At 41.0% G+C, this 27,962-nt stretch overlaps 1 protein-coding gene across 6 annotated transcripts in view; it reads left to right on the forward strand.

Moving 5' to 3' along the window:
• Positions 1–27,794, forward strand: part of RERG (RAS like estrogen regulated growth inhibitor) — a 109,877-nt gene extending 82,083 nt beyond the window's left edge. For all 6 annotated transcript variants that reach the window (XM_054205985.1, XM_054206031.1, XM_054205994.1 and 3 more), the window contains exons 3-5: positions 10,261–10,317; positions 23,085–23,158; positions 23,865–27,794. In XM_054205985.1, the coding sequence (XP_054061960.1) occupies positions 10,261–10,317; positions 23,085–23,158; positions 23,865–24,272 (539 nt within the window). In that variant the 3' untranslated portion in view covers positions 24,273–27,794. The remainder of the gene's footprint in view (positions 1–10,260; positions 10,318–23,084; positions 23,159–23,864) is intronic.
• The last annotated feature ends 168 nt before the right edge of the window (positions 27,795–27,962 follow it).

Consider the following 27,962-nt stretch of genomic DNA (forward strand, 5'->3'; position numbering starts at 1 on the left):
ATGCGAGCTGTAGTCTCATCTGATAAAGTATACAGGGACTTAAAATAAGACGAGAAAATTATTACAGTCAGGCTGAGGAGAGGAGAGTGATAGATAGTCTGTTCAGACTCTGACCACACAGAAGCAGCCAGCACTGTCTACCAAAATGAAATAGGGAGCTCTGCATCCCTTTATATCACTGGGTTTGAGGCAAATGAGAGAAGAAGGTACACTTTATGCCATTTCTAGTTACCATTTGTGCTGATCTGTACGGACTTAGTGAAGCAGTAGCACAGCAAGGCACTTTCACAGAGGTGCTTTTTGCCATCGTGAAGGTTACAAATACAGGCAGTGATCCAGCATTAATGCCAGTGGCCTTGCTCACAGTACGCTAACCATCCTCTCACTCAGGCTGACTCACCAGGGCCTGAGTAAAACCCTATTTTTAAGCATTTATAGTTACACCAAGTCTTCAGCCTAACATCAAAAGAGCATGCTGCACCTTTTCCAAACGGGTTTGTCAGACCAGGACAGACCACGTGAAACAAAATGTCTTTTGCTCCTGGCAAGAACAGCAGTCAGTAGGATTGTGAAGTACCAGCCTGCCCCCCCAACCTACCAAGCACTAACCCTCGCATGAGGCAATTTAGTTGGCCGAGCCCCTTACCAGCAGCCACCCCCTTAGGCAGGGGTAAAGATTTATGGCCAGGTTGCTGCTGGCAGGCAGGATGCTCTTGCAGAACAGCTGGGCCTTGTAGACTAGTCCCTACCCTGAGCAAGGATTCACACAGAGCTGGCCTTTCACTTCGTTGGAAAAATTTCTTCATCTCCTTTGGGCATGAGACCGCGCTTCCTCCCCTGCTCCCAGGGAAAGGGGTCCGCTCTCCAGTGGGAGAGGACCGCACTCTCCCAGAACACGCGGACCTTCTCTAATAAGGCAACTTCACTTCTCTCCCCTTTCTTCCAGTTCCACCTCTTCATCTCTTGCCTTCTGAGCATGGGAAGGGAGAGAGAGCAGGGATCAGAGCAGGAGCTGAAGGAGAGCCTTAAAAAAAAAAAAAAAAAAAAAAGAGGCACACAAACCAACAACCAACCAAAACAAAACAAAAAAACCCCACATACCCACTCCTGCACTAGCCACTGCTTCCTTCCGTGCACACGGCTCCCTCTGCACTTGCAGGGAATGAGGCAGCAGCTCCACACTGCCCTAGGAGCAGCTCAAGGCATCTCCAAAATGGCCGGCCAGCCCTTCCTGCCAGGAGTGCCACTCAGGTAACTCCCGTTGCCTGCTCCTTTAGCCAGGCTTAGCACCAGCAGAGCGAAATCAGCTTCAAAGTTGAGTAGCTGGTGGATGCTATGGCCAAGAAAGCGCATCTTTGCCATCTCCCTGTAACAGCGGCCTCTGGTTAAGAAACCCCCCACAACTTAGTCCCCCACTTTTCTCCAGTGCAAGACAAAATAACACTTCAGTGAATAAAAGACTGAAGTGGAGGCTCAGGTTGGTTGGTTTGTTTTAAATCTGCATTTCCTAAATTACAGGTTCTTTGAAAACAAATGGTGAGGTGTTCAGGCATTTCCTTTGAAAGACAAATCAAAAAAAACTAGCCTTTCTGTTCAAAGTGCATTTTCCAACAAAAATTCATTCATACAAAAATGCTTTGACAGTAAGCAGAAAATCATTCTGCCATCTAAATATTAGAGAATTCCCTCCTTTATTTCCTTTCTTTCTTTTCCCTTTTTAAAGATTACAAACTAATTTGACCAAAAGAAGAGAGTGGGATGTTTTTTAAAGTCAACACTGTGAGAAATGTAAGGAAAAAAAAATACCAAAAAGCTACAGCCCCCTGGAAATTTTGTCATCTTGCCATTGTCTCAAAGAAGTACTGAATTTTTAAAGAAAAAAGCTTTCCACCCCTTCTTTCTTCTGAAAATATTTTCTTTTTTTTTTTTTCTTTTTTTTGGTCAATTTTTTCCTCCAAGAAATCAAACTTTCTTATTTTTCACCTTGAGTTGGGGGGGGGTGGGGATTATGTCAAAGTTTTATGCTGAGAAACCTAGTCTACTTTACTTTGCCCAATGTCTTTCAAAACGGCGTGCAAACTCAATCCTTACCTGTGTCACTCATCTAGAAAAGCACCAGTTATTTGTGTGATTTCATCCTTAAGACTTGCTCTACAGCCCCATCACAAATATACTCTCTCTCAGACACGCAAACATCTGGAGGTGTTAACCATTAACTATGTTTTGGAAAACCATGTGTGTTAGTAATAGCGCGCCAGAAAGTTTAGTCTTCACGAAGGGGCGACATAACAAGTTATACAACGAAGTCAAGAAAGGAGAAATGGTAGAAGTATGGGTATTACACACTACATTCCTAAAATGATCAAAACCATTAGACGCACCAGTCTGATCATTTATCTTTTATAGGAGAGGAGACCTGTGAAATAAACAACCTTATATTGGAACAATATATTATGGAATGGGATAACATAATATAAATTAAGTCTCCTGCTTTTATTCCATATGCAGCAACCGTTGTAAAAAAAAAAATGCCTCCAAGCACTGACGGCAATAGGCAGAGTATTACTGCAAAAATCCTCCTGTTCAGTGGTGATGGGATGAGTGACTGCTGTACTGTGTATTTTGTGAAATTCACAGTAGACTATTCCAGATGAATATACGGAGAGGTTCTTTTATTGTGAAATTACCACGCCAGAAGCAAGACAAGAAACACTTCCTGCCATTAACATTAGGTTGTGGTTATGATCAAAGATTTTGACAAACGACTCCTGTAGTTTCCGTATTCAAGTGCTGAATAAGGATACTGCCCTTCATTCTGCTAACACGCCTGTGCCAAGGTTGCTTTCTCCCCAGTCCCCGATAGTGGCAAATTTGGCCTCTAACCTGGGAGCCAGACATCTCTGTATGTGAAGGGAGATACTGACAATTCCCTAACGCTGGACTCCATTTGTGCGAAAGCTGCAAGCCTACGAAAGCAGGACCGGGCATAGCTAGATGTTGCAGAAGAGCTGGAGCAGCCACAAGACCCCGTGCCTGGGCAGGTAGCGCCCCTAAGCCTGGGCAGCCCACGCGTGGTCTGGTTGGTGAGCAAGAGAGCAGGAACACACAGGGAGCAGAGCACAGGGTAAAAAGTCACCCTGGAAATAGGCGTGAACATAGGTAGCGCAGTTACCCTTGTGCAAGTCAGGAAAAGGATGGCTTACCTTTCCGTTTCATGAGCGCCCGCAAGCATTAGTTTTATTGCACCGAAGTCAATGATTCTCCCTTTATTTTCAGCGGTGGCAGAAGTAAACTTATGTGCATGCTCTGATAAAAGCACAAGCTATTCTTTACTTCATTCCTTAATTGTGCTTAGTTTTTACATTTGAAAGTACGTTAGTGTTTTAGAAATACTTGAACACGGGATGTTGGTTTAGTCCATTATCCTGCTGTGGGGATTAAGATAGAGATTTGAGACAGGTATTCCAGTCCCTTTCTACCCCACCAGAACAAAAAGACATTTGAACCATTTTTGATGTTCAGATTTGGGTCCTCAGAACTGATGCCCACATCATTACCACTGAAGAAAAAAGGCTTACGTTACACTAAGCAACGTAACCTCCTGAAAGGCAAGAGCAACACATTTCTTCACATAACTGTTCAATCCTAGTCTGTATTTACTATTATACAGTATATATACACACACATATATATACTGTTATATATATATATGCTGCTTATATACACTGTCATATATATATACTGCTATACAGTATATATAAGTATATTAAAAAGTATAGCTACTTTTGATATTTATGTTAAATTTATATTTATGTATGAAAGTATATATACTTTTTGTATTTATACTGCCAGCCAGTGGAGAACCTCACCGCGCTGTTACAGAAAAAAGCACAAGCATACGCAGTAAGTTCTCTGAACAGTTCACTGCTTAAGACAGTGATTAAAACATGCATAAAATATGCAGAGTTTGAGACAGCAAGTCAGTGTAAAACAGACCGTTTTTATACTTGGTACAGTTCTTCCTTTCCCCCCACCGATCTCATTTTGCTCCATTAAATTTACCTTCTAGTTTACTACAAGCACATTAGGTCTCAACGTCAGAAGTGACCACAGCGAACAAAGCAAGAAAGGAGGGAAGGCAGAGACATCCTCCTGTTGATGTCTCACCCACCACTCATGTCCCCCCATCACTGGATTGCCGGAGATACCGTCAAAACTGAGTCAAACCCAGGCCCACGGATGCAGAGCCAGAAGCAATGACCGCACAGTTGCATCCGTGATGTACTATGACGCACTCTGCATTATAAGCTCATACTTTCCCCCTCACACACACAGACAGACACCTTCAAATGACCGCTGCTTTCAGGAGCAAATTAAGTTCTCATGGCAGTGCCTTTAAAACAAACCATTACTTCCCAGAGCTGGGCACGGAGCTGCTTAAGGAGGCAGCACATCGCATGCCAGAAGGCCGTGGCACCGCCATCCTGCGGGCTGGAGCTCGCCACATGCTCCACGGGGACTGAAATTCGAATACATGAGGGGCCTCTGAGAGGGTGAATGGGGGATGAACTCCCTAACAAAAACACACGTTTTGAAAAAATGAAATGCTTCATTTGCGAAAGTGCCTTTTGATCATTATAACCTCTGGGTTTAACCACGCTGGTGTCTCCTGCCAAGTATGGTTTAGTGATGACACATCATCATGGCACCAGGAATGAACTTGTTGATAAGTTAAATAATGGGACTACTTTCAGATCAGTTTTATAGCTGAAAATCCTCATGGCATAAAAGAGTCATCATACAGTTATTTCACTGTGGAGAACCGTTATTTTTCTTAGGATAACTTTGAACTCTGTAGCTTTTGGGGAAGGGGGATGTTTTTCATATAAAACCTTGCTTCCATTCTTTCCCCAAAAGTTCAGCTTGTATTAGCTGGAACGATAACAAATTCATGAAGATATGTATTCAGGCAGATTGTAAATTTAGCTAAAGCATTTAAATGTTACTAAATCCAAACAAAGATGTAAAGCAAGACGCAAAACACCACAAAAAAAAAAAAGTTCCAAAAGATACGGACTGAGATTTTTAAAGCTGAGTAAGGGACTCAGTCACACAAGTCCCAAAGAAAATGATTAATTATGTGGTTAATAATCTCAGTGTATATGCCAAGTTAATTCCTGATAGAACTTCATTGTCTTCAGTGGAGTTATACTGCAAATGTATTTGACAGATAGTCAAGTTTCTTCTCCAAGAATAACTTCTAAGGCAGAAGGTTTAAACATGAGTGAATGAAAGTCCTGGGCCAAGTTCTACCCTAATTTAAACCCTGTACAAAACAGCTGACTTGGAAGTGTGGGTGTAAGGAAAGGCAGAAAGAGACATGAGTCTATTCTTCCTTTGCTGGGACATTACATCAATTCCCTTAGGTAATGGTCATGTCTCCGAAAAACACAGTGGGAATCCAGATTGCAGTTTGTTGGAGATTCTTTCCTTCCAAGCCTGCAAGTTCCTGTATTTCACAAGCAGTAAGCGTTCAGGGAAGAGCCTGGACTAGTCTCAATGGAGGACCATGAAATTCACTCCTGTTTGGTACTGCATGGATCTGAATCTTGCCTGCTTCAAAATGCATTTCATCATCCTTGATGTTAAGCACTGGAAATGGTCATTTTAATATGAACATTGGAATTAGTCACCTAATTTAATCAGAAAATAATGCATTTCAGACATTCTCAACCTCAATATTATTTTGAATAAAACCCCAGCATTTGGATTATTTTTACTTTTTTAGTGTATTGGGTTATTTTTGGCTCATTCTTAGCATTAGAGTTAAACATGTCTGATTAAGGCTGACGGGTCAAACAGGGTGCAGACGCTTTTGCTAAGGTGAGAAGGAAGTAATGCCCATCTCAACTCTTTCTATGCAGCATTGCTAAGGACACAGAGAAGTTTTATTGCTTTACCCAAAGCATCATTTATGCCAGTGGCAGAAATCTGAGTGCTACAGCTCTAAGCGTAGTGAATTCCTAATGTCCTCGCTTCTGATTCTTCTGCTGGCAGAAGTCATTTCACTAAAAAAGTGATGTAATCTGGCAGAGAGCGAGCTGAACATAAACAAAATGGCTCCACAGTAATATCCCTGCTCTAAGGGGATCATTGCTAGGCCAGGTGGCGAGAACCAGCAAGCTGGCCTCTGGACTGACCGAGCCCAAGCGCTTGGATGCCCTCCCCAGCTCTCCTCTCATTGACTATTTTCAGTCAAATCAGATAGCAAAGTCACATACATTGTTTTATAATACTCAACTGGATGTCAGGGGCTCTTCTGCTAAGCACCCCTAATGAGGCAAAAGTGAAGACATTTCCCATCCAACACAGTTTGCACTAGTTATAAGCAGGACAGACACTGGATCAGGAGCATCTCACGTTCTCCACCTGTGAAATGCAGCTGCTAATCTTCAGCCTTGTAAAAATGCGTGGAAGTGAAGAGCTCCGTAGGATGGGCTGTGACAAAAAGCTCCATAGGATGTGCCAGGAAGGAGAGCAGGAGTATTTTGAGGGAATCGGCCAGGCCAGAAGCAGGAAGGCAGAGCAGAGCCAGTCCTGCAGGAACAGCAGCTCCGCATGGCCCAGAGTGTGCATGCCACCAGGACTGGCACGGAGCACACAGCTCTGAAGTGACACTTCCCCACTCACCTGGGGCTGTGCTGAGGTGGCATTTTCTTCCCTTCACCAGGCCCAAGCAAATCTTATGCAAGTACTTTATTACCGGCAGCGCCAAGCAAGCAACTCGCTGGGCTTGCTGTGCTCCCTGCTGACCCTGCCAGCGAGGGAGACTAAGTGCCATCTGGCCTATGCGTGGCAGCCACCTCCCACCCTTCCTTTCCTTTCTTCATCTCCCAGCTGTGTATGCGAATGTTTGTTATTTCTGCATACAGGCCTCCCTGCTGGAGATGAATACAACCTACTTTTTCCCCTCCTCACCAGCGCTCATGTCTTTGATCTCTAATTCTTCACTTCTGTAGCACTCAGTGCCTGTACCATTTCATTGCATGTACATAGCTGCACGCCTCTTCTCCCAGCTTCATCTCAGCTGCTGCAATCCAGTTCTACCTTTCCTTCTTATTGCTTTTCACCTTCTCACCTCCATTTGGGCTTCCTCCAAAATCAGCTCTTCTCCCTCTTTTCCTTCAGAGCTGCTGCTTCTCTCTCTTGCCTCTCTCAGACACTGGTGCTTGACAGACTTTCTTCCAGTCCCCTTCATCACTTTGACCCTCCTCTCCAGCAATTTCCATCTACAAGTACAAGGTTGTCATAACTAAGTAAGTGGACCATGTTTAAATATGAAAATAGTCAGACAGGCTCCCCAGCTCTCTTCTGCCTTTTTTCTCCTGCTCTTCATTAGCTACTCCAGGTCCAGGCATAGGGTAAGGCACTGCAACACAAGTAGCACATCACTGCTTCTGCCTCAGAGTACGGCTGTGAAAGAAGGCGGCATTTTTAAAATCTGTTCTTGAAAAAGATGATGGTAAGGAGTCTTCTGAAAGCATGTCAGGAGAACTTTTACCCTACATCATTTCCCCAGTCAAAATGGAAAAAAAAAAAAAAAAAAAAGAATGTGGTGTATTTTACTAGCAATTAGAGAACCTATTACTAGCAATTGGAGAAGAGTCATGACCAAACTTTTGAAACATCGAAACATTTAAACTATTCCAGCTGAGGTAAGATGTGGGGAATTTACTTTGGCTTTATAAATCTTATAGAATTAGTCTAGTTTTGTCATACAAATAAACCATGTAATACATTTTCTAGAGATAGATAACACAAGTGGAAACATCATAGAATGGTTTGGGTTAGAAGGGACCATTAAAGGTCATCAAATTATCTCAAGCTTGATGACTTTTATCCTATAAATGCCCCTCTGTCTTTCCACTAACTATAGTGGGAGACTAGATATTTAGCTAAAACTTCTTCATATGGCTAAAGTTGGGTTAAATGATTCCTATCTGACTGGAATAAAAATGATAAATTGGTGGATCAAAAGCTGAACGTGAGCCTGCACTGTGTGCTCGCAGCCCAGAAAGCCAACTGAATCCTGGGCTGCATCAGAAGAAGCATGGCCAGCAAGTCGAGGGAGGTGATTCTGCCCCTCTATTCTGGCAAGACCTGACCTGGAGTACTGCGTCCAGCTCTAGAGTCCTCAGTACAGGAAAGATGTGGACCTGTTGGACTGAGTCCAGAAGAGGGCTGCAAAAATGATCAGAGGGACAGAACACCACTCCTATGAGGACAGGCTGAAAGAGTTGGGGTTTTTCAGCCTGGAGAAGAGAAGGCTCCGGTAAAAATTATTGTGGCCTTTCAGTACTTAAAGGGGGCCTACGGGAAAGACGGGGACAAACTTTCCAGCAGGGCCTGTTGCAATAGGATGAGGGGTAATGGTTTTAAACTAAAAGAGGGTAGATTTAGAACAGATATAAAGAAGAAATTTTTACAATGAGGGTGATGACACACTGGACCAGGTTGCTCAGAGAGGTGGCAGATGCCCCATGCCTGGAAACACTCGAGGTCAGGTTGGACAGGGCTCTGAGCAACCCGGTCTAGTTGAAGATGTCCCTGCTCATTGCAGCAGTGGGGTTGGACTAGATGACCTTTAAAGGTCCCTTCCAACCCAAACTATTCTATGTTTCTATGAAAAAAGTCCTGGTGCAGACATCATCATGGATGGAAAATAAGCTGCACAAACATCTTCTTGTAGTATAATGACATCTGCATCAGGACTACAACTTGAAAAGTTACTTTGGCTAAGAAATACCACATTCACTCTGAGGGCTAAGGAGAGCATTTCTGCAAAGGCTAAAAAAAAAAAAGTAGGATTTCCTAAGGAAAATAGAAACTTAAAATAACACCGATTTAAAATTGCTTCTTGCACAGTGATCTCATTTCCTTAGGATCAGCTTATTACTACCCTTCCAAGTGTGAGGCATAGTTAAATTTTCCTGAAAACTAATGTTCTGATTGTATTTAAAAAATAGCTTCTGATTAAGCAAAGCTTGTTTTATATATTTATTCTGCAGAGCGTTGCCTTGTCCCACTCTTGGGCACAGTAATCTGGGATGGGGGCACTCATCACTTTAATTTTGAAAAGGATCAGAACTGGGTTTAGCTGTCACCTTTTACTGTCTGTCTGCAACTGAAAGAAGAACAGAACAATCCTGTAGGGCTGGCAAGAAGGAAAATTTTCCTCCGGCTGAAATCACTGCAATCATAGCTAACGCAGTGATAGCTCTAGCTCCATTTTGGAAATGCAGAAAGGATTCTGAATAGTTCGCAGTGTTGGACTCTGTTAACACCACTAGAAATTCAAAGCACTGCTTGGTTTTAAATTATAACATAATCAATATCCTGACAAAGCCTTTATGAATTGTTTTTATAGGGTGTGGAGGGTTAGAAAAAAATAAATATAAGAACATAAGTAGCAAGATCTTAGCTCAAACTGAAACTGAGAACTAGTTATGCGGTGCTCCAAAGTCTAAAGCATTATTTCTACTTCTGCAAATTTATTAATAGCATTTGTTGAACATTGGTTTAAAATATTATAACGGATTGCTTCAAGTGACAAGTAGGCAAAACATGGAAGATAAACTGTTGCAAGGAAGGCATGCCAAAATACAGAACAAAGCTATTTAGCCAATTATATATTTATCTTCCAAGGTTTAAAATGTGAAGGGAAAGTTTTAAAGAATTAAATTATTTTGAACACCCCTAGTTTTGAAGCTTCAGAGCATCCTTGTTGAAAAACTGCCAACCCTTTTTCCACTGGTTATGGGGAATCTAAAGCATCCAAAATAGTGGGTTTTTTCAAAGGTGATCTGCTCGTAGCACTGTAAATAGGGTTGTTTGGGCTTTTTAATAGTAGAAGCTATTGTGACACAAAAAATATGTAAGTGGTGAAAAAAAGAGACTACCACTGAAAATCTCTTGCTATTCTTTGTCCTGCGTTGTTGCATAGGTAAATGAATAATGCTGTCAAGAGTATTTGGGTTTGTTTTCATTTTGTTTCCCCCCTCCAAAAGTGTAAAGTGGGCCACAAACAGTGACAGGTCTTGACTGCCCCAAGAAGCAAAGCTGAATTCTGCTCACAGTTCAGGGGAGCTGCTACATGCCCATTCACACAGAAAAGTTTTCTGGGAAAACTTTAAAGTTGTTGTTGGCTGATGTTGAGTTGGTAGCTTGTGCATCTCACCTGGCGTCTTTTTGTTTCTCCAGCACTCGTTGTACGCTTCCTGACAAAACGGTTCATCTGGGAGTATGACCCGACACTAGGTAGGTTGCATTTCGTTCTAGACACATGGTATGCTGTATATAATAGGACGGCTGAAGTAATGGAAAGTCATAGAGTTAAAATTCCGAGCCTCAGTCAACCTTTAAATTTGCTGTAAAAAGCTTCTCCATGGTCATTTAAAGCTGGAACAAATTATTGCCTAAGATGGTAGCATAGAGAAGCAGTAACGCACTCAAAGGAAAGCAGAATTAATGCATGAGGCACATTTCTGCCCACACAGAAGTCAGTGGGAATTTTGCCATTGAAAGCAATTGTGTTAGTATTTCACTCCAAAAATTATTTAGCGTGCGATCAGTTTTCTGCTTGTGGATAACCCAAACATCAGCTGCTAGTGAATAAGGTGGCTGGGATACAGATCTCAAAAATTCAAGGCCGGGGGGGGGGAACCAAACAATTGTAGGTACTTACAGTCAGTCTACCTATGCTTAGGTTTTCTGTCCTCATTTTCAAACATACATTGCGTCTCACTTTTTGGGTGACCAGGCAGGAACACCAGTCATTAGAAGAGCATCCACCTCTCCTCCGCCACTCTCACTTAGCTGTGTTGTGTCCGGTACTTTAGAGAAGCTGGCACAGATATCTCAAAAAAACTTTGTCAAACAGTTGCTGAATTAGAGGTCTTGCTTGAAAATTTGGGCCGAGGTCCAATTTCTTAGTATTTCCTAAGTTAGAACACATTTGAATGCTCTGCACCAGGGAAAATCCAAGCCAGGAGGTCTGAGATGAGGCATTCACATCTTAGAAGGCACCTTCAATACCTCAGGACTAAGAGATTTGCACACGAAGTAAGAGGCTGGGAAATTTTCTTTTCTCCTACAATCTGTTGCCATCTCCTTCCTAACATTTCTTCAGAGGCTCAAATACAGATCATGCAGTTAAACACCTATTTTTTTATTAGGGTTCTTTCTCTAAGAGGTCATACTAAAGAAACAGAGAACACCATAAACTTGCACAGCAGAAACAAAGATGAAAATCTAATACATCTTATTGCAAAACCCAGGCAGCCCTTTCAAAAAAGCAAAGTATCATACTAAGTATTTTTGTCTGGTAAGATGAAGAAATGACAGATACCAGAAATCTCATCTTGGGAAAACAATTCTCAGAACAACCTGAACTGAAATGCATTCTTTTATGTACTAATATCAATATATTAATCAGTGAATTATGTCACCTGCCTTGTACTGCACAGTGGGACATTCAGTATAATGTTTTATTAGTATTAGTACTTCACACATCGCTTTCACTAATATATAATTTTAAGAACTTGACAATAGAAGAAGTATATAAAGTGTTTTGTATGTGTAAGTTCATTAATGTCTTACAGGGGCACTGCATGTAAAAGTATCCTTGTTGCCTTGTTTAAGCATACAAACTAAGTTATTAGCAAGCTGCAAGGTTTATTATTTTTTGTCCCATTATGAAGGCCCTATGTCCCTTTTAGCGTACAAGACTTGACATTTATTTCTGTTTTACAAATGAATACAACTGCAGATTAACCATGCCCCTCAGGAATCTAATCATCTTCTGTTTGTAACACTGAGAGCTTTCGCACACGCAACAATCCTACCTCAACAAAACAAAAATTAAATCTCCTCTGACTTACTGAATTCTACGTTCTCATTCAGTTTAGAGGATAACAGCTTAAATCGTGTATTATGGTTATTGCAAAGATAAGTGCTTTAGGTTGCTCGGAGAAAACGGCTTGAGAAATGAAAAAAACTAATAAACTATTATCAATAAGTTATTTTTTAATCACAGTAATCTCTGTTGGAAAGTCCCACTAGAGACTGGTTTTTCAAGTAGGTGTTTTTTTTTTTTTTCATACTATGGATCACAATGGGATTCAAAGGAGGCCCTGAAGTGTTGAGGGGGGGAAGAACCAAAAAAAAAATCTCCTGAATTTCTAACCACTATTCAGACCTTCAGAGATCAACCCGAAAGGCACTATAACTTCAAAAGCTTTAATAAACAGTGCTTTAAAGAACCCATTTCTGTCTTTATCATGATCATCCTGTGGTGATTTAGTGGCCTGTTACCTGTAAACATCACTGAGCTGAATTTACTGACAGGTTTTAGCTCAATAGATTAATTTCTTCTTAGCAGTCATCGACTGGCAGTTGGGTGGGAAGAGGGATATCAATATATTCCACCAATACAAAGAAATTTAAGTTGTATCAGTGAGACCTATTTTCCGTAAAGGAGAATAAGTAGCTTTGTCAAGTAATTTTGAAAGAGCAGGAGTAAAACAGATGCAAACTATCTAGCTACTAGGCAACAGGAGGTTTCGCCAAAAAAAAAAAAAAATCACTGGGTCTGTGACAAAAATGTCATATTTATAGTTTATTTCTTATGTCAAGTTTTCAACCACCCATTAGCTCTCTGATGCAAGGAATCCTCAGATAATTCCTATTTTTAGGAAAGCTTTCAGCAAGCTGTACAAGGCCTGATGGAAATTCAACATTATTCTAAACTAAGCATCAGGGTAAAACACCTTGTCCTCTTAATTCAAGGGTGGCACATTTTAACTGGAAAGGAAAAAACACACCTTATAAATATTCTTTAGTACTCTAACCTGCCAGAAGAAAAATGAAGGACCATATTTTTAGCAGCATCTGGATACACTGCTGTATCTCCAGGAGCCAAATTACAAACCACAAAATAACATTTTCTGGCGGGAGGAGCATCACTGAATCTTGCAAGCTTTGGCACACGGAGTTGCCGCTGGAGTCAGGGCTTTGCAGCTCTGCCACTTTTGTGCATGATGTTGGATCTCTGCAAGCATCAGTACGACAGCTGCATCTTCACAAAAGCACACATCACTGTGCTTTTTATTTTATTATTCTCAGCCAAGGGCTAACAACTGCAGCAAAGGTCATTTTCTGGGGAGTGTTAACTGTCAGCCTTGACTTCTCCATCATTTCTGCTTAGCTGGTGAGTCACTGTCACCATCTTAGCATGGGGTTTCGGGTTTTGTTTTTGTGGTGTGTGGTTTTTTGTTGGTTTTTTTGTTTGGTTTTTTGTTTGTTTTTTTTTTGTTGTTGTTTTTTTAAGCCCCTATTCCCTCAGGCTGAATGGTTACCTGGCATTATCAAGGCAAATGGGTTTCCACTTTCAATCTTTATTTATTAAAGTCACACAACTATCCCCCACACACGCAACAAAATTAGAGTGTCTAACCAAAGAGCTCTATGTGGAGCTGGGATATCCAAGTTTAGAAAAAACAAAAAAAAAAAAAAGAGGGAGCTATGAACTGGGTTGTGTCATTTGGTCTGAATTAGCGTTTTTATGTACAGTTAGAGAATCAGGTGCTTTCTGAGGTGCAGGGACTTAAAACATTCATTTTTGCCATATAGGGAAAAAACCAAACAAATAAAACCCGGAGAATGTGCAGGAGACAGGTTCCTCACTTCTTTTCTTCATTCTGTCACTGATTTGTTGCCCACAGTCTCTCTGCCTCTGCTTCTCATCTATAAAATCGTTCACCTCGTAGAAGGTTTGTAAATCCTTTAAGTAACCAGTACTCATAGAGTTAAGACTCACATATGAAAGGTGCGCAGAAACACCAAGCATTTCTCCAAAGACTGAATTTTAAACAAAAGACTACTTATAAAATAACAGCACCCAAGGTGATAATATTTTTGTTGACCTTTCTAAAAGTCGCTTGGGCTTTCTCGCGCTATCCCTAGATGTCTTTCTTGGGCTGTTCCCATATTTCATACAACTTTGCTAATCCTCTGAAAGGAAGACTGTCTCTGAGCAGGTACTCAGCAGAGCAGTGCGTGACAGACTGGCCAGTCTGTGAAGGCAAAGAGAGACAGAAAGCATAGGAGTTTATTTGATTGCAATGGGATAGAGAAAAGACTATTCATTCCTTTGAAGAAGCAGAGGTAACTGTAATGAAACATGAGTCTTAAGAAAAATTATGATTCTGCTAGGACTACTAGATTAATAGTAACATTTTTAAAGAGTATCTTTTCCAATTATGTCACAAATTCTTTAAGTCACTCAGGTTTTTGTTCACTCTTTTTCCACGGGGAGGGGAAAAAACCTGAGTTGGTGTTTCTACAAAGTCTTGTCTAAATCAACATACAGACAGCCCATAAGACACCATCAAACATGGTTAAAACATGTGGGTATCAGTAAACCAGCAAAGACAGGAGATAAAGTGGTACAAATTGCTGTCCCACTAGCTTGATTATGAAAGGCCCATGGTAACACCATTCTTCTCCAGCATAACATGAAACAGCCAAAGGACTGCAGAAAGGTACACTAGGTAAACACGTGCTTGAGGGTCAGAGCCCTGAATTACCTCACAGCAGAGAATTTCATCTCCTATAGACCAGCTGAAGACTTATAAATTTCATCGCTGTGGCAAGAAGAGCAGTAATCCCTTTGCAAAGATATTGTTTACATTGGCAAGAAGGCTTTTCTCATTGGAAAGTTTGTTGCAAGGGAGACTATTTTTACATTAGAAGGGTAGTTTTGCCTATATAACCACATCTGTAGCTGGGGGTTCTGTAAGCAAAATGGTACCATTCAGGGAACACAAGGGAAGTTTGCAGACACCATACATAATGTAATTAACATTACAACACTAGCAAATATTGCTAGGCTGAGTTTCTTTTCTGCATCTGATAAATATAGATCTGTACAAACAACATAAACAACAGAGCAGAATGGAAATATAACCAAACTAGCTTCCATCAAAACGGTTGATAACCAGAAACAGCTTAGCAGTAGGAGCCAAGACCTCACTAAGAATAATTTCCTCTAGCAAGAGACGATGCAAGAACTATATTTCTGGGCTAATTTTGTGCCAAAGCAGTCACTAAAAAGAGCTCAGGTCTAAATGCAGTTCTCAAGGACAGTCTTTCCTCTCTGGTTTATTCAGCTAACACATTGTCTGGACAGCTGGAATACTGTCTGAATACAAACTCTTTATCCCCAGGATCGCTTTCCCTGCTACAGATCACATGTTGAAGAAACACATGTCTTTGTATATTGTAGATTTCTAGTTTTCTTGACTTGTGGCTCACTCAGCAAGTTTGTCTTAACACTCCTGAAGGCCTACTGCCCGCCTCTACCACAAAAATACTAACTTGCAGCAGCACAGCTAAGAGAGGAACTGCCCAGACAGCAAACAGAACTTTTAACAAAGGGGCCCATACTAAAATAAGTGTTAATAAATCATTAACTGATGGCCCCTTCAGCCCTAGGGCGTAAAGGTTGTCAGATCAGCATCCCCAGGAGGAAGGCCACCTGGGGAATCCTCCCCACCCAGCTCTCTCTTCCTCCTGAGGCACAACAGGGTACTGCAGGCTACACAGTGCTATAGACCACATCATTGACATGCTCAAGATTAAAAATAACTATTTTCCATAGCAAGCAAAAGAGGAGAGAGTTCTGCCATCATCTTGCAGAACTTTGCCTTCTGCGTATTTCATCTGAACACCCGTGTTGACAACTACAGTTTAGCCAAGCACAAGCTAGGAGTAACGTATGTGGTCCTGTGGTCCAGTATGGGCTTTCAGCCAAAGTGAGATGTAATGGTAACCAACCATTTGGGCCTAAGAGGGATGGCTGCCAACCTGTGTTTCTGTGAATACCATGGCAAATGTGTAGACGCTTAATAAATTGCTGGAAGACAGGCTTATTTTCAAGCCAGACTCTGGCTATTAGTATCCTGAGTTTTTATTAATAAAATTACTCATTCCTTCCAGTGCTTAAGGGATTCAGTCCTCAGTAGTTCAGATTGGGCCTTGCTAGGTATCTTCCTGGCCTTCTATTTTTCCCCAGTTCAAAAGAGTAGAAACATTACTTAACTTGATAGACATTTAATAAGCTATATTGTTTTTACTATACTCCTCAGTAGCAGGAACTTATACTGAATGTCATCATTATGGCAATGAGCCATGGAAGTGTTCCCAATTTCTCTGAGGTGTTTGTGAGGAAATGGACTGGTATGGCCTAGAGCACCTTAAACCCCCGACACCGGCTTCTAAAATGCTCAGCAAAGACTTGAAGTGATGAGATTGTAATCGAGAGCAGCAGAGGAAGATGCTTAAAATAACATGGGAAGCAGTTATCTGAAAGTGTGGTTTGTTTTCTTTCATATGAGTCTCAAGATGAAGATATTCCTGATGTCAGTAATCAAAATAGTGCCTTTTTACGGTCACTCAACAGACAGCAAAAATCAGGAATGGCAGCGGCAGCTCTTGCTGTAGCTACAGCTGCAAAATATTTTGCCCCTACTTTTCTTGCTCATCATATTCTGAAATGTTCTCCAGATGAGCAGAAGTTTCCAGTGCTTGCTTTTGCACCTTCAGGAGACCAGGCTTTTGTTTTGCTTGTTTTAGGTGTGAGAAAAGTCTCACTGGTTAGTTTTCGTTTATATTGGCAGAAACAAGGTGAGACTCACAGCTTCGCTCACAGAGACTTCTTGCCACAATTAAACAGAAAAGTGTAGCAAAATATGGTTTGTTTAGACTTAAACTTGTCATGGGCATAATTCCCACCAGGAACTAATGCCTCTGCTTAGTGTTGGTGGGAAAGTTAAATCAGAAAATTAAAAAAAAAAAAAAAACAGTTAACAGCCTTGATGCTTACTGCCTACTAATTAAAACCAACAGAACTGGAGAAGTGTTGTTTTAGCAATTGTTTTAACATGCCTTAATTAATGTAGTTCCTAAATATCTGTACACATTTTCTCTGCCTATCTCAGCAAAAGCTGGATAAGGACACAACGTATAGGAAAGGAAATGTAACACCACTCCCCTTCTCCTCAAAAGAAACCCAGTCTTTGCACACAGGAGAAAAACCATATGCAGCAGAAGCCAAAAAATGGACATACTTCCCATTATTTTTAGAGTTGTCTTCAAGAAAACTCTATTCTAGGATTTCTGTTTGGAGGCCAAAATATGTTATTTATTGAAATTATCAACAAGAAAAAAATGTTTTTCTGTAGACTAGTTTTATATGTCCCACCTGTTCTACCTAAAGAGAAAATTTTGGGGATGCAACAAATCCTTTCATACCAAGATCAGAATTTTATAGTCTAGTGGGCTATGCATGCACTAGCCATTTGTTTTCCTTACCACTTCATTATAAAGAGGAAAACACGATGAAAAACAGACTTCTCACTGAACAGCAGGCCTAATGAAGCCTCATTTCTTCTGAATTTGTTCTCCTTATTTCTTACCGTAGTAGCTGATTTGTTTGCGTGTGTCCTCCATGAGTCCCCACAGCACCCAAAGCTTCTTCTAAGGTCACCTACTAATAGTCTTTGCCCATCTGCATGGACCAGGGACATCCCCGCAGCCTCAGCCCCTGCAGAAGCACATACCTGCTGACTGCCCAGAGCACACACGGGCTCTTCTGCCCTGTGCCACCTTAGGGGCGTTATATAGTGTCTCTACCCTCCACCCAGCCTGGATTTATACAGGACAGAAATAAGTGAGAGCTTTGCCTTGGACTGAAAACGGCAACTAAAAGCAGCTCAGCAAGCTAAGACACACTCGCTGCCTGCAGTGCATCTCACATCACTTCTTTTGTGCTCAGCTTTAATCTGACTAGTTTGGGAATACCTGCCGTACTGCAGTCACAACCTGATTACAGCAAATGTAGCCTTCAAGAAGGCAGCCAAAAGAGCCAAAAGGTAGAAAAGAAACTCCTTTGCACGTCACCATATCAATTCCAAAAGCAGCATTCACAACGGCAGACTCCACATGAAGCTGGCTAGAGTCCCTAGAGTTGACTTAAATATCACTGCAAACAAATACCTCCTTTCATACATATTTGGTTTAAGTTTGTAGCTTGACATGAGTGTTCATGTAGTACGATAGTTGTACATGTAAAGCACATCACTGGTACTGTACAAACTCCTGGAACTTTTCCTTCGGCATTTCCTGACTCTTGCGGTTACACATGCAAAAACACAACATTGAAGAGTCCAAATCCAATTATCAGAGCTGTTAGAGTTTCCCTTTGGCAACTTTGTTTTTACTACTTTTTCCTCTTTCACGCATGATAATAATGATTGCAATAACAACGCATGGCATATCATTTGATGGTATTATTGATAAATAACCCAGCTATGCTTATCTTTGGGTCTATAGTATTAGTTAATAAAGAGACATGTGGGAATACACTACAGTAGCATTAGAAATACATTCTAAATACACAAGGGCAGTACTACGCTTACTGTAAAACCACTGATAGTTGCAAAATAAAAACCCTCCTGTAAGGTAAATAACGGATGGAGTAAGTAAAAGCTATATACAAGCAAGAAATGTAATATTCATCTGAGTTTTGAGAAAAGTTGGGGAGGGAAGAAGGCAGGAGAGACTTTGAGTCAGGAAGGTATATTCAACTTACAAAGGCTTTCTAAGAGGTGAAGAGTTCCTGAAGCAGCAGGGAAATGTAGAGGGGACAAAGGCAGGCTCAAGGAAGTCTCTGGAGAACATATCAAACTGCATCAGAGTTAGTAATGGAAGTACATTTTTCTCCCAATGAGCTGTCAAAGTCACTGTTCTCAGATGTGATAGAGAAAAGTGCCATCCTGATAAATGTCAAAGATTGCACGAGTCTAAATGAGCAGGGAGTTTATTAAAAATACGCCCAAACAAGCAACAGGAACTTTTATTATATAATCAAATAATTATGTTTAAAAGGCTAAAATTTCCCATACTGCTGTATTGCCATCCAACAAGACCTTAACCATAACTTCGAAGCTCATGCTTATTAGCTGAAGCTTTTTGGTTTGGAAACTCAGCTATAATAATTACTCAAAAGCTCTTTCTCTAGGTCTCTCACAGGTCTCAGATCCAGCTGTCTGAAAGCCACCACGAGACCAAAGTTTCTTAGGGCATTTTTATAGGTACTTGTTTTATTAACTTTTCTTGACAAGAGAAGAACTAAAATTCTGAATGGAAACAGGGTTTGTGCCCCCCCAATGCTTAAAAGCAAACACGAGAGACCAGAATGTTCCTTGAATTTACATTGCTCTGTCTCAGCTAATTTACCTACTCCTACTACAAGTGTTTTCCTAAAAGCAATAAACCGTTCCGATGCAAAGATTTCTTTCCAGAGCTGTGACATACCCCTGGTATATATTGCCTCTTCAAAACAAGTACTGAAAACAGCTTTTTACAACACTACCTCTTTTTACATCATGGCAAATACAAATCAAGATTTAATAGTTACTTTGCAGATAACAGTTTTTCTCTAGAAAATACAATCTTCTGGAACAGATATATTCAATGGATCAGGATAGTCCTGGACAAATAGGTTTGCTAAATGACCAGCTAAGTCTTATAGTACAAAACTCTATTAAATATGTCACAATAAGCATAACACAAGGATGTGATGTAGTCAAGCTGTGACTGAATATCATATCCATGGACAGTCTATGGATCATGCACCTCAAAGTTTTCTCTATATAAATTTAGTAAGCTTTTTTCTTGCATTTTTAAAAATCACATTGCTCAGACGAATAGGGAGATTTGTAACACGCTTATCAACAGAGAGGGCCAGCCCAGGGGAGTTTTTTAATTTTTTTTTTTTTTCCCAAACTCATTGTTTCCATAATTATTCAGCAGCTGTGGTAATTTGAAAGTTTTATCCAATCGTATTAATGATTTACTGTGGCAACATATTACACTTAAACTGACTGCTACCACTTTCCAGCATGTTCCTCAGGCCTTTTGACAGCTCTGAATGTTTCTGGAATAAACTTAAATTTTTCAGATGGTAGGACTGTGAGAACCAAGAGCACTTTGCACAGCAAGAGTGCCGAGGGATTGCAGCTTTATAACCAAGTGGGACCCTGATATCTGGCATCAGCTTTCAAAGCCACAGTTGGCAGCACCTTTGGTCTTGTTATTGGGAATCTGAATAGAGGCATAGCACACCCCCAAACCAACAAGAACGGGTCAGGGTTACATTGAAGCGGAGCAAACCACCAAATATGGTTATTTCCACAGCGCTAATGGCCTTGGGCACACCATGGCTCGGTCAGCAGCTCCCTAACTCTGTTTTGAGGCCAGCAGTTTTGACACCGAGTCTATGAAGAGGAAAACACAGCTCTGAGGTTTCTTTTCTCTATGAGGTTTTAGCCATGTAGCTATAGATATAATATATAGGCATCACCTGGTGCAAATAACCATCTGAAGCTCAGAAGGTTGCCCATAGTCATCTTGGGAGCCACTGGTACAGTAATACACTTTTCTCTTTCTACTTGACCATGATGATGCACTCATAAGACATTTACAGCCTGGATTCATCTGACCAATTTTAGACTTCTAAGTGCTTTTGAGGTGTGATTTATCTCAGGAGAGAGATCAGACAAGCTATATCCAGCACCTATTTTACTTCATCAACTCTAATATGAGTCAAGGGTGCTTAGCAGAGACAGACACCTGTGTTGTCGATGGTTTCGGTTAGGGATCCAGCAAGTATCCCAAGTCCTCTAATTTCTATTTCTCTCTAGCTGCATGTCTCAAAAAAAAAAAAAAGTGCCACAGGGAAAAACATATTAATAAATGCTAAAACAAAGCAATGCATTTGTGAAGTACCATGCGATGGATGTGAACAGACTGGAAATCTTGGCTTCGGGACTCATAACTGACAAGATGACCAGATTCTTCAGATGTTTCTCTTTCCTTGAAGGAGAAGCCATGTCTGTGATTACACTACAAAAATGCTTTAAACATCCAGCTGTTTCACACTCCTCATTAAAATTCACCCAGCTACCACACATTCCAAAGCACAGGAACAGGCACACATTCACTAAGATATATTTACACTAATCTGACCCAAATCAGTGCTACTTGTCCAGGATCAAATTCCATCACGACCTGAGCAGCCAAAATGAGTCAAACTTGCAACATAAAGCGCTGCCAGAGTCCTATTTTGAGAACTCAAGTATCATTTAAGAATCATGCTGCTTTCCTGTAGCAGCTCCTTGACATTTATTCACCCATTTCATGGAGAAGAGCCGAATGGCATACCACACTCTGCCTCCTAAGAAGGACATTTCACTGATATGCTGCAAACCTTGGTGGTTGAGCACTTTCTCAAGTTGCATGGACCAGTTCTCAACAGCTACTTGTTAAGCAGGGCCAGATGGTCAACGGCATTTAAACATTCAAGGCCTAAACAAGTAAGGAGCTAATATCACATTACTCACTCAGAGACCCATCTCCTTCACAGCACTCTCAACCTAGCACTGAATGTTTTTGCCACTGAAATAGTTTGTTGAAGGTACTTCACTGCAGCTTCCACACCAAACTAGAGCTCTTGCCTTTTCTGCATTCCCCTGGAGGAATTACTGCAGCTAGGAAGGCATACAGAAGGGACAGATAAGACATACCACCAAGAGACTTAGATATATCTTACTCTGCTGTGTAGGTATAGCCTCAGGATCACAAAGGTGGAACTCCAACTCCTACAACAGCCTTGCACTACTGAACAGAAGGGGTATTTACAGCCTTTAAAAAACCTAGTCTTCATTGCCTGAAACCCTACAGCAAGATTGTTTGCCATCTGCCTGACTAAATTGACCATTTGTCCCTATTAGAGGCAGCTGTCCTACTTAAAGCAATTAAGGTGGCACAGGAGGGAAGTGACATTTTTGGTTTGGGAGGAGAGAGTTTGCAGCACTGACAGCATTGAAACATTCTTCGCTATGTAGAGGTGACATTCTTAAGTGTGTAATGAAAAAAGGCATTCACCTAACACCAGCCCTTTCAGAAGTTCAAATTCAAGAAATGTGTTTCCTTAAAGATACACTTTGTTCCTATTGGGGAGATTTGCACCAAATAAAAGAATTGCGTCTCTGACAATGCAAAGCATTCATAGTCACTGGCGGCAGTTTTACAGCATACGCATTTGCCTTTTGATATAGGACATCTGTGAGCTAGCAACAGTAATAAATCTGAATGTTAGCACAGATAATTTTCCAAGTTTTAGGTCAAATGCTATCAAATTTAACTTATCAGCTCATTAAGATAAAACAAGCCCTTTTGTCATTAGCTTTCTGATTACTTGCTTGATCCCTAAACCCGGGACACAGTAAATAGGTTCCTTGTTTTCCTGTACCATAGCGTGAATGCTTAATGCCCACTGGTTATCGTTATAAATCATACACAGGGAAATCACTGCTTGAGCCCTTGCTAGAAGAGGGGAATGTGATGATTTCAGCATGTTTCAAAGAGACATTCCTAAAATAGTTAACTGTTCTGTAATTTTATCACAGTGTAAGGCCTGAGCTTAGTGGTTAGGTTCCCGGATCTGCAACCATACTGGTTTTGATCTTGTCAGACTTCAGACTACATGGTGACAGGCTTTTGAGCTGGATACTTTGAGAGTAGCGGTATTTGTGTTTCGTAGGTGGCAGCCTTCTCTATGAACAAACACAAAAAATGGGCTGCAGCATTGCAGGGCTGTTTCCTGGAGGAAACTGGAAACTCTGTCCTTTTGTTGGGTGCAGAATGCAGCGCCCACAGTCACAGCCCGTTCTAGGTATAAGGCATGGGAAAGAAAGAGTTGTGTCATATGGGAAAGGTAAAATAGTCACCATTGTAGAAAGGAGGCCTCGAGTGTGCACCAGAATGGCTGGAAGAGCTCCAACAAATAAAATTTAGTGAAGCTGTGTGTCACATCTCAGGTCCTGTGCTGGGGTAGCTGTAAAGAAGATACAAAAAAAATGACTTTCTTTTAATACGTTTCACAAAATGTGTTCTTATTTTAGAGTCTACATATCGTCACCAAGCTACCATTGATGATGAAGTGGTTTCCATGGAGATACTAGATACAGCTGGTCAGGTGCGTGGGTACATGTACTATTATCCAATACCTTGGCTTAGATAGACAGCAGGGAAGGGGAGTGTGGTGGGTGGCAGGTGTGCTCTGCTTCTGGGGACAGAGGTTTGCTTCTGAGCAGAGCCTCCCCTCCTCCACCACCAGCACCTTGATGCCAGACCTGGCATGCTGGATCCAGACCCTTCTGCAAGGGGTCCGGCTTAGAGTTTTCAAACACTGGAAGAACAAACAAAGTTACGGTTTACTCTGGGATTAAAATGACTTGTTTCTCATTCCTTGATTCAGGGCCAACCCAACAACACATTATGACTATGCACAAAGTCACAGTCTATTTCTGCAGTCAAGTGATGAGGCTCGACAGCCTCAGTCAATTATTCCCATCAAAGTGAAGATCGGTTTTGTCATAGCCAGGTCCCCCTTCATTTCAAAACGTGGCAGATGCTCACACTGCACAGTCCTATGCAGTTTGTGTGATGGGTATCATTCAACAGAGACGCTCTTCCAATTGTCAACTACCAGCCTGTCCACAGGCAGCCCATGGCACCTTTGTAGAGTAGATCACATGATAAAAAAGGTGATGTGCGTAAAGTACAAAGTCAAGTAGATGTACATGGCTTTGAAGGCTTTGGAGGACCAACGTCTAGCTGAGGGCCTGGTGTCTTTCTCATAAATCAAATTCCTAAGTCTGGTGTCTGTCTTTTCAAAACAGGAGGACGCTATTCAGAAAGAAGGACATGTGCGATGGGGTGAAGGCTTCGTGCTGGTTTACGACATCACGGACAGAGGCAGCTTTGAGGAAGTGCTGCCACTTAAGAACTTGTTGGATGAAGTTAAAAAACCCAAAAATGTCACCCTGATCCTGGTGGGGAACAAAGCAGACTTGGATCACTCCAGGCAGGTCAGCACAGAGGAAGGTGAAAAGCTGGCCACAGAACTAGCATGTGCTTTTTATGAGTGCTCTGCTTGCACAGGAGAGGGCAACATTATGGAGGCCTTCTATGAGCTCTGTCGTGAGGTACGACGTCGAAAGATGGTCCAGGGCAAGACTCGGAGACGAAGCTCCACCACTCACGTCAAGCAGGCGATTAATAAGATGCTTACCAAAATCAGCAGCTAAAAAGAGCTGTACTAAGCCAGAGAAGCATTTTAGAGCATATTAGCTTGAAGTAGGGACGAGGCAGGCAGAGCACATTTAATTAAAAATGGTCAAAGCTTTGCAATTAAAAAAAATAGAAAAGACAAACCACACCACTTTTTTGAGTAACACAGGGTCAGACTTTTTTCCTGTTTCAAAATGTATTTAGCCACACTGCTTCTGGCTAACATGGGGTGGGGAGGGAAAAAAAAAGAAAAAAAAAGTGAACTCACAAGGACTAGATGATTGTGGGGATTGTCACTGACAGAGCATCTCCTGCTTCTACAAGGCTGGCTCCAATCCCCTGCAAGTCAGTAGTGCCTAAACATCATTTCCAGCCAGCCAACTGCTCAGTAGCCATTGGAGAGTAAGATTCAGCGCTCGATCCATCAACAACCATCACAACCGATGTTCTCCAGGACTGAATACATGTAGAGGCTGCTGTGTTGTACCAGAAAGTTCATCTGACACCTTTCACCAGCTCTAAATTGGCGCATTGTGTGCTTTTACTCCAAACTGTCCTTCCTTGTTGTTATTTTTGTCAAATGTGTGAGTGCTGATGTTCTTAGCAAGGTATGCAAAAAATATGGGAAAGGTCTATTTCATGGAGTGTTTAGCCAGCAAGACACACATTTCAACAGAGCTGAAGTTTGGCTGCTTTTCCAGATCCTCTGAAATTGCAGAGTTCATCAAGAAATAATCAGCTAGTCCAGTGGCATTTCACCATCTTCCCTTCAAAGTGCAGTACTGTACTTGGGGAAATGGGAGTGTATGTGTTGGGATATCAAACTCAAAAAATAACCATATTACTATTGATTTAGTTATGGGTAGTTTTTAGCTTTTGTTTACATTTTTGTTTTGGTCTTATTGCAATTCAAGTAGTTCCTCTTATTCTATCTTATACTGAAGAAGAACTGAATCCATGGGAAGGCAAGTATTTAAAGTCTAAGCCCAAATGCAAATCACATATGAATGGCCTCTCCCATATCAAAAGGCCATACTTTCCAGCTGTTTAAACTTCCAGATGTTGCTTGAAGCACTCTGTGGTTTAAACCGGCACAGGTTTTTTGTGACTCTGTCTGGCACATTCAATTGAAAAGTGCATTTTATCAGATTTTGGTGCATGGGATGAAAGGTGTCCATTTTTTTCTCTCCCGTCTCCTCCCTCATGCATGTCATTTAAGCCAGCTGGCAAGTTTTGCCTTGTTACTTGGCTTGTTAACTGTATGCTGAGAGGTGCAAGAACCAAGAGTGAAAGACTTTAATTCGGATTGCGCTCATCTCCCACCATTAGGCAGCGTGGTGTGCAGCGCAGACTGGCATCATGTAGAACCACAGCCAAAAACTGGGATGACAAATGGGAATATTAGCAGTATTCTCCTGTAGCAATTACTTGCAACTTTATTCTCTGTTGCTTTGTACTTCTTATTTGCCTCTTTGAGGAAGTAACACAAAAGGCTATCAAATGCAAATTGCTACAGATGTAGGGGAGTGAGGATATCTGCTTGGATAGCACTTTACACAGTTATAGGTTGCGACATAAGAGGTGGAACTGGCTGGAGAATCAAGCCTGTATATCCCTGTGGACAGGGAAGAGTCCCAAGTCAGGACTTTTCAAAAGGATTTGCTTAAAGATACTTTATAAAGTAAATTTTTTTAAAACATTCTCTCACCCGTATCTTTTACCCAACCAGCATCAAGGAACATCACATTCAGATGTATATTTTATTTGTACTGTAGTTTATTTTCTCTGTTTCCTCCATTCTAGAGAGTGGAACTTCATTCCACTCTTGCGGAATAAATACCTATATTTTGGTCCTCTTAATCATGTATGTTGCCGTACAGCAGCTACACATGCTGCAATGGAAACTTCACCATGTGCTTCTGGGCAGGAGGTTCTTGCAACAGGTGATGTCACTAGCTCCATCACATGTTCCCAAACTATTGGTCATAGCTCTAACTTTTATTTAAAAAAAAAAAGAAAAAAAGAAAAACAGAAAGTTTTGCCATTTTTAGTCCTATTAGTAATGCAGAATCAATACGAGTGTAAAAGAAAGAGGTAGTGCCTGTTCACGCACCAGTAGTCATTAGCTAAGGTCTGAACTTGCAAAAGTGTATGTTACAGCAGTAGGAGCCAGAGTGCGCATTTCGCAAAGTCGTTCTGTTATCTTCCAAATCAGTGTTGTTGCACGAATCTGAAGTAAACAAAATCCCTACCTGCAATCCCATGGCAACATAGCTGATGAGGAATGTGATTATGTCAGTATTCTAAGCAATTGATTCATCCCTCTCTAAACAACTTCAGCAGTTCTTTTCTCTGAAAACCTTTCTTGGGTTTCAGAGTAAAGCTGCTTTTAAAATACAAAAAGGTATTACATGAATTACAAGAGAAAATAAATGAATCATATTCATATTAGGAGAGTTGAAAGGAAGGAGAGGCTAAGTTATGGCCCTGATACTTTCCTAAAGAATCCCAGCAAATTAGCTCTTCTTTTATAATGTCTGTATGCAGAAGTTATAAAATCCTGGTGAAAGAAAATGTTCCGCTGTGCAAACATGACTTGTTACATAAAGAACCTCTAATAAAAATAGTAACATTCCTTTGCAAAGACTGAATTTGGAAACTGCCGAACTTGATAAACACTCGGTCAAAAAGGAGGCTGCTATTTTGTGACCTTTCCTCCCACACAAACACAAATTTCTTTACTTAATTGCTCTTTTTTTTTTTTCCTTGGTGTAATGGGCTGCTTGTCAAACCAGTTATAATATGGTATATTATAATCTGTTGATACATATTACATAGTATTAAATGCAATCTGATTTAGTGTTGCTCACAATGTTGCAACATATTATTGGCTGTGCTATAAATGTGTCGTATTTCTACAATGTACAAATTGAGCCAAAAAAGTGCCCAAGCATTGAAAAGGCCAAATGCGACATGAACCCACATTCAGTAGCCTTTCTGCAGCAGACATCAACAGTTTAAATTCTGTTTCTACTGCTGCTATTTAAATGTACATCTATGGCACTAACATTAAATTCCTCTCTTCTGCCCCTTGTCATTTTTGCAGCGAGAGGATGGGAAGGACATAAAGAAAAAGGGGGAGGAAAGGTGAAACAGATACTTGTTACCTACAACAAGTTGATTGTCATTTATGAAGTTTTTAAATATTTATCTTCAATTGATGAAGAGTTAGTCATGCCCATGCTGCAAGACCTGGATCAGGAACCAAGACTTCCCTAGAACTTTGAGAATCTTCATATCTGGGGGTTCGGTGCAACTGTGGATGGAAGTGAGGATCAGCCACAGGGTTTGCACCTGGATCCAGACAAGTTGTCCCCAAACCTGGGGATAGTTGCATCTGGCAGTTTGCTACGAGGCTAGTTGATTTTTATATATATAATGATCTGTATGCATTTTTACATTAAAAATATGAAAGCTTGTGCTTGTAGATAATATATAAGAAAAAATAAAAATAAAATAATAGTGCTCTCTTTACTGAATTCTTATGCATTGGTCTTCTGATAGTTGTCTCCTAAGTGTCTTCCAGCTTTTAAGGGGCCAGCTTCAGAAGTCCCGATTCAGTTTTTATTTAGTCTTTATCTAAGGAAAACAAGCAGTGAATTTTGCCTGAATAAGCACTTCAGCATTTGGATCGGTTTATTTGAACT

This window comes from Rissa tridactyla, chromosome 1 (genome assembly GCF_028500815.1).
Source record: "Rissa tridactyla isolate bRisTri1 chromosome 1, bRisTri1.patW.cur.20221130, whole genome shotgun sequence".
Classification (NCBI taxonomy): domain Eukaryota; kingdom Metazoa; phylum Chordata; class Aves; order Charadriiformes; family Laridae; genus Rissa; species Rissa tridactyla.